At 44.8% G+C, this 7,087-nt stretch overlaps 1 protein-coding gene across 1 annotated transcript; it reads left to right on the plus strand.

Moving 5' to 3' along the window:
* The first annotated feature begins 937 nt into the window (after window positions 1-937).
* Window positions 938-5,091, plus strand: LOC136473499 (fe(2+) transport protein 1-like). The gene is made up of 2 exons (XM_066471139.1): window positions 938-1,694; window positions 4,254-5,091. The coding sequence occupies exons 1-2, from the start codon at window positions 1,002-1,004 to the stop codon at window positions 4,707-4,709; spliced, it is 1,149 nt and encodes a 382-aa protein (XP_066327236.1). The 5' UTR covers window positions 938-1,001; the 3' UTR covers window positions 4,710-5,091.
* Window positions 5,092-7,087: the final 1,996 nt, after the last annotated feature.

A 7,087-nucleotide genomic window follows, 5' to 3' on the forward strand; every position in this document is an offset into this window, starting at 1 on the left:
GTTTTTTTTATTTTTTTTGAAAAAAAGTTTGCCGAGTGTTTTTTGGGCACTCGGCAACGTCTTTGCCGAGTGCCCGACGAAAAACACTCGGCAAAGTTAGTTTGCCGATGAAATTTTTGCCGAGTGCCTTTTGCCGAGTGTTACACTCGGCGAAGGGTTTGCCGAGTGTATTTGTGGCTTTGCCGTGTGCCCTAGGCAAAGCTCCCGCTCCCGGTAGTGAATGATGTAAATCACAGCTATCATCTGCTGCACTTTGACTTGGGCCGATGGAATAACGAAATATTTTTTAGTGAATGTTGCATATTTTCATAATCCAACTCCCAAGCGGGACTTTCATGTTTTTTTAGGTACTGCATGAAATATGCTCTAACATAAAGTTCATCAGGCTGTCTCCAATAGGAGACGTATCAGGAGACCCAAACTCAAAATGGGTCTCCAAAGAATACATATAGCCTTCAACAGAGTACCTATATGAAAGACTCATTTTGGGTGTCAGGAGAGGTATAACCCAAATTTAAGTATTCTCTCTCCTGAAGACCTATTTGCAGAAAGAGTTTTATTTTGGGTTTTATTGTTGGAGAAGACAAAACAAAAAAGGTATTGAACCATTTACCTGTAGCACTACCCAAACATGAAATGAGTCTTGTATTTTGGGTAATGGTTGTGGGAGACGGTCTCAGAGATAGCAAACTACTGAACTCTTGTGTGCATCCTTGCCTCTCATCCCATTGAGTTCCTCCTTTTTTTACCTCTATATAAAATTCCTTTGTTTGAGGGAGGCTCGGCCCCAACCCCAAGTGTGACCCACCGTGCGTGTGCGTGCGTGTGTGTGTTTGAGCAGAACCCATCGTGTGCTGAAAGGCCACTGGTACTTTCCAAGTTGCTCCAAATTTTCAGGCCCTGCTATGCAACCCCTCTTAACTACAGCAGCCGCACACGGCATAAAGCCAAGACTACGCCCGTCTCTGGATACTTAGATCACAGCTAAGCTGAGAGCAAAGATGTCGTGGCAAACCCAGCAACGTGCGTTTCTCCATCTCGCCGTCCTCGTCCTCCTCGTCGCCGCCGGCGCCGCTCCCTACCAAGCCAATGCGCAGCCGGCGTCGCCAGCAGACCCAATGGCCGCCGACACCTGCGCCAACCCGGCCGTGGACGGCGCGTGCCGCAACGTCCCGAAGGCGCTGCGCCTGAAGCTGATCGCCATCCCGACGATCCTCGTCTCCAGCATCATCGGTGTGTGCCTGCCGCTCTTCTCCCGCTCGGTGCCCGCGCTCAGCCCGGACCGCAACCTCTTCGTCATCGTCAAGGCCTTCGCGTCGGGCGTCATCCTCGCCACGGGCTACATGCACGTGCTCCCGGACTCCTTCAGCAACCTCACCTCGCCGTGCCTGCCGCCGAAGCCGTGGGCCGATTTCTCCTTCACCACCTTCGTCGCCATGCTCGCCGCCCTGTTCACGCTCATGGTGGACTCGCTCATACTCACCTTCTACAACCGGAGGAAGGGCGGCGGCAACACCTCCGGCCGACGCACTGGCGCCGCGGTCGCCGATCACGAGAGCCCGGCGCATGATGAGCACCACTGGCACAGCCACGGCCACGGCCATGGACACGGGGGCATCGTGGTCGCCGACAAGCCCGAGGACGAGGAGGAGGCCAGCAAGGTGCAGCTCCGCCGGAACCGCGTTGTCGTTCAGGTACGTCTTCGTGCTTCTTCTTCTGCCCACTCTACTCTAGCCTAGTAGTACAAGTGCTAGGCAGTAGGCACGGATGAGTACGGACTACAAACTTTCCGTTGGCCTATCGTTAGCTGCGACATTTTTAAACAACGGTTCTCAAAAGCAACTGTGTCCGTTCATTCGTGTCTAAATTACTAGCAAACGGCCCGTTGGGTTGGTTGGTTTGTATTGTTGCTGGTTTATGAGGAAGTACTACTGGCTAATTTGTGTGAGAGAAAAATACTGTTTCGACTGAAAATTTACGATCGTTTACGACAGGCCACAGCCAAACGAACAGGCTGAAAGTCTTCACCATCGGTTTAACAGTCCTGCGATAGGTACTTGACGCGATACATATGGCCCACATGTTTCTATAAAAAAAGAAAAATGGCTTGCATATAACTATATACTCCCTCCACTACTAGAGAACAGACTTTAGAACAATGTTCCAATTTAGCATTAGCCTCGATATTTTTTTGCCCCCGGGACTAGAAGGCCTTTAGTCCCGGTTGGTGTCTCCAACCGAGACTAAAGGTCCCTGCCTAACGGCTAAACCGGGACTAAAAGTCCTCCAACCTTTAGTCCCAGTTGGTAATACCAACCCGGACTAAAGGTAGATCCTTTAGTCCCGGTTGGTAACACCAACCCAGACTAAAGGACCCTTTAGTCCCGGTTGGTAACACCAACCAGGACTAAAGGTCCCCGGATGGGTTAGTTCAAAAAGAAAGCATCCTATCCATTGTTAGATGTGTTGTGTAGGTGGGGTGGTAAGCTACGCGCGAGGCAGTGCATGAGGTCTTGGGTTCGAATCTCACAGGGCGGTGGGAGGCATTATTTTTTTTAAAGCTGGGAGGATCTTTAGTCCCGGTTGTGACAAACCGGGGCTAAAGGTGACTAAAGAACAACACCTTTAGCCCCGGATTGCTAGTCCCCGGTTGGAAAACCAGGAGTAAAGCTGGTTCCCAACCGGGACTAAATCTCATATCTGTAGTAGTGCTCCGTCCTAAAATATCTATCGTTTTCGCTTCCCGAGAAACCTAGAAAAGATCTTTGAATCTAATTTTTTAATAAATTTATTTGGAGATATAAATGTTGCACGTATTTTCTACGGCACTTAACTCGATCTAATCTAAAGAGGATCTAATTTAACACCTGAAATGAAAACGGAGTACGTAACAGACTAGCACTACTAAAAAGAATTTAAAGAGGATGCCCGGACTGAGTTAATGATGCCCATGGTGATTAATTAGACGTAAGATTAAAAAACACAAATCAATCTACTATATTCATGATCAAATCTGGAAGCGGAGCGTTCTCTCTAGACTCTAGTCTCTCTGCATCTCCACATCGATCATCGATGGGTGAAACATCGACGTGCTTGAGGTGTGTTGTCATCTCAGTTGCCATTAATGGCGGCAAGTGTGAAGATGGAAGGGAATGGGAGAAAGGTTAGTTCAAGGGCAAAGTTGTGTATGCCTGTTTTTGTGGCGTATTTTTTTGGATTGACTTGTGCACAATAAATATTGGAGATGCTACTGTAGATTTCGCATCAAATTGGTGAGAAAGTTTTTTTTTTCTGATCATGTTCATACAATTGTATTAACATGTATAAGGTCAGTGAAACTTTTTAAACCTGAACACGCCAGATGTAGCGTGTTTGACTATTTGTTTTGTTGAAACAAATAAAAAAACACCATTCACACATGCCAAATTGTGTCTTATCAAGACTTAATTAATAGTTTACTGAGACAAGAGCATGTTTTGCCATTGGTATGAAATACTCCCTCCATCCTTACACATCTCGTATTTGGAGGAGTCAACCAATTTTAAGTTTGATTATATTTATAGAAAATAGTATTAACACTTGTTACGTTTACCAAAATATGTTTATTATGAAAATATATGGCGTGATTTATCTAATCGTGCTTGTTTAGTATCATATATATTAGTATGTTTTTGTATATATTCGGTCAAACTTGAGATTGATTAACTTTTCGAAATTGAAGATGTGCACTTATTTTTGGGACTAAGGGAATATCTAGCTCTTGTTTGCATATAGCTCTAGCTCTGAAATCCACAAAGAATTTAAGGTGTATGATAAATTTAAGGGAATTAAAATTATATATTGTCCAGAATATACCTTTAGTATGTCTATAACTTCAGCTTCAAGAAATTTTGGAGCTAGAAATGCCCAGCTATAAAATCGGTTAGAGCTCAAGCTCTGTCAAACATGCCCCTGATTAGAGTTAATCTGCCTGTCATAACGTTGTTTAGCTTATCTCAAATATGTCACCAGGTAGGTGGTTACTTGACCTGACTAGTTATTAGCAAAACCATGTGACATGCGATAAGCTTGAGTTGAGTACTCGAACGGGTCCGGGCCCACGTTGATTTTTCATGTTAGAGGATCGTACTGATAACATCCATTATATGTATATGGCAGTCAATTAGAGAAATTTCGTGCTGTAAAATATCGCAGTTTGTACGGTCTTGAGCAATAAATTAAAACTAACAGTGCTTGATGATGCACGCGCGCAGGTCCTGGAGATGGGCATCATCGTGCACTCGGTGGTGATCGGGCTGGGCATGGGCGCGTCGCAGAACGTGTGCACCATCCGCCCACTGGTGGCGGCGATGTGCTTCCACCAGCTCTTCGAGGGCATGGGCCTCGGCGGCTGCATCCTGCAGGCGGAGTACGGCGCCAAGATGAAGGCCGGGCTGGTGTTCTTCTTCTCCACGACGACGCCGTTCGGGATCGTGCTGGGGCTGGCGCTCACCAAGGTGTACAAGGAGAACAGCCCCACCGCGCTGATCGTCGTCGGGCTGCTGAACGCGGCCTCGGCGGGGCTGCTGCACTACATGGCGCTGGTGGAGCTCCTGGCCGCCGACTTCATGGGGCCCAAGCTGCAGGGCAGCGTCAGGCTCCAGCTCCTCTCGTTCCTCGCCGTCCTCCTCGGCGCCGGCGGCATGTCCATCATGGCCAAGTGGGCGTGAGCTGAGCCGACGACGTACACGTACGTGACACTGTACTGTACTACTGTTACACCAACACTGCCGTATGTATCTGCATCGCTGCATGTACCTATATATAGTTAGCTGTTGTATCATTTCGCGCGCTTGGTTTGCTCCGTGCTTCCGCCTCGATCATCAGGCTCTAATAAGCTAGGTAGAGCAGACAGTGTATTAGTGTTGTTGTCATGACTGTGCAACGTCCAAGCTACCATGCAAGTAGTACACTCTAGCTCATGATGTACATTCTGTTGTTAGGAGTATTATCCTTTGTATCTTGTTGCTTCACAGAATCACAACATCCAATATTCCCGCTAAATCGTGTGTGGCCGGTCTTTCACGCCACCTGTACCACTTGAACTCAAGAAAGGGGTTTTGACGCAGATTTTTCTTCGTTTTGCCTTTATACATAATTATGGGATGAACAATAAGTGTATCTTGGCCTTCTCTCCCTTTGTAGCATAACATCCTCCCCATATTTGCCTACTAAATACTCCCTCCGTCCCAAAATAAGTGACGTTTTTTTTTACTTTCAGATATCTTGTTTGACCGTTTGTCTTATTCAAAATGTCTACGTAAATTAAATAAATAAATTATTAAAGTATCTCTAATGATAAAATAAGTCGTAGCAAAATAGATAATATTTATACAAATTTTTTTAATAAGACGAACGGTCAAACAAGATTTGAAGTAAAAAAACGTTACTTATTTTGGGACGGAGGGAGTACATACTACTTCTGTTTCAATTTATATGTCATTTTGGCTTTTTCTAGATGTATAACTTTTATTATGTATCTAGACATATTGTATACCTAGGTACATAGCAGAAGCTATATACCTAGAAAAGCTATTGTGTATACCTATGTGCATAGCAAAAACTACTTATATATTTATACAAAAGCAAAATAATGTAATTTTGGACATAGGGTGGTACTTGTATTCGCCAAAGGAGCCACACGCGTACACAACATTGTCGGTTCAGGTGTACGACGCCTGCCCCGAACACGCACCATATATTTAGTTTAATTAATGGTGGGCTAAATGGCTAATGGCCCAATCACCAATCAGCCCAACTATAGCCCAAGTTCCTTGGCACAAGCGCCCTTGATTCTACATTCATTAGATAAACTTCAGAGGGATCATTGTTCGTTATTCACTTTGATACGGATCTTGAGGCCCATCCAAGAGGAGAAGCGGTAACACTACCCCAAATCACGACAATACTGTCGGTTCAAAATACTTCATCACTGTTGGATTTTGAACCGGCACAACCATATCAGCAATGATGAGGGTTAGCTATCACTGTTAGTTCCTATAATCCGGCAGTGTTCTTCAACTTCACTGCGAACATCATTGTCGGTTTATGATTCAACCGGCAGTGTTATCATAAGTATCACTACCGGTTGTGACAAGAACCAGCAGTGATAGCTAATCTAACGCTACCGGTTTGGTGCTCAAGCCGGCAGTGCCGTCATGACCATCACTGGCGGTTTGTTGCTAACCGGCAGTGATAGTTACAACAACACTGCCGGTTTGTTGCTAACCGTCAGTGATGGTTACGACAACACTGTCGGTTTGTTGCTAACCGGCAGTGATGGTTACGACAATACTGCTAGTTTGCTGCTAATGGCAGTGATGTCCCGTTCGTATTTTATTGTTTTATAATTTATTTTAATTTATATTTTTTCGTGGAATCGGGTTTCGCTTTATATACGCTACGTAGACGATAGGTCCATCAATATTAAACATTATAAATGTTACAGATATGTGTTCTTATCAAGATCTCGATCCCTCAAAATAAAAAAGTAATGTTCTCCGACTTCACAGATTGTGCAATTCTTCTCGGACTTCTTACAATAATCTAGCGAGCCGCTCTGAGCCATACTGATCCTTGAACTTCACGAATTGTACGATGGAAAATACTCCATCTTTTTCCAATACCTCGGCTAAGATGAATTTTGCCAGCTTTGATTGCAGTGCGACAATCTCCATGTCTAATAGCCTTTCGTGGTGATATTTCTTGCGCTGTTGTTCAAAAAAGATGATATCCAAAGAGCAATCAGTAAATCATTTTGTTGAATTATTAATAGACATAAATGAAATGGGGATTATACACACCAACTTATCTGCTTCTTCCGATTTCCCGCCGATGTAGCGAAGCATTGCTCATATTACATAAAACCCGCATTCATTGTTTTCCGCCGGCTGTTTTAGGTACGTCCCCTCCATTTCGACAACCTTGAATGGGACCTGCGTCCCACCGATATGTCTTCTTCGGACACTATGCAACATTAAAAGGAAAACATTAGAAATCGGTATGTGTGATTATAAAATAATATGTTATTAGGATCGCTTACTAATTC

The sequence above is a fragment of the Miscanthus floridulus genome, chromosome 1 (assembly GCF_019320115.1).
Source record: "Miscanthus floridulus cultivar M001 chromosome 1, ASM1932011v1, whole genome shotgun sequence".
NCBI classification, from domain to species: Eukaryota; Viridiplantae; Streptophyta; class Magnoliopsida; order Poales; family Poaceae; genus Miscanthus; species Miscanthus floridulus.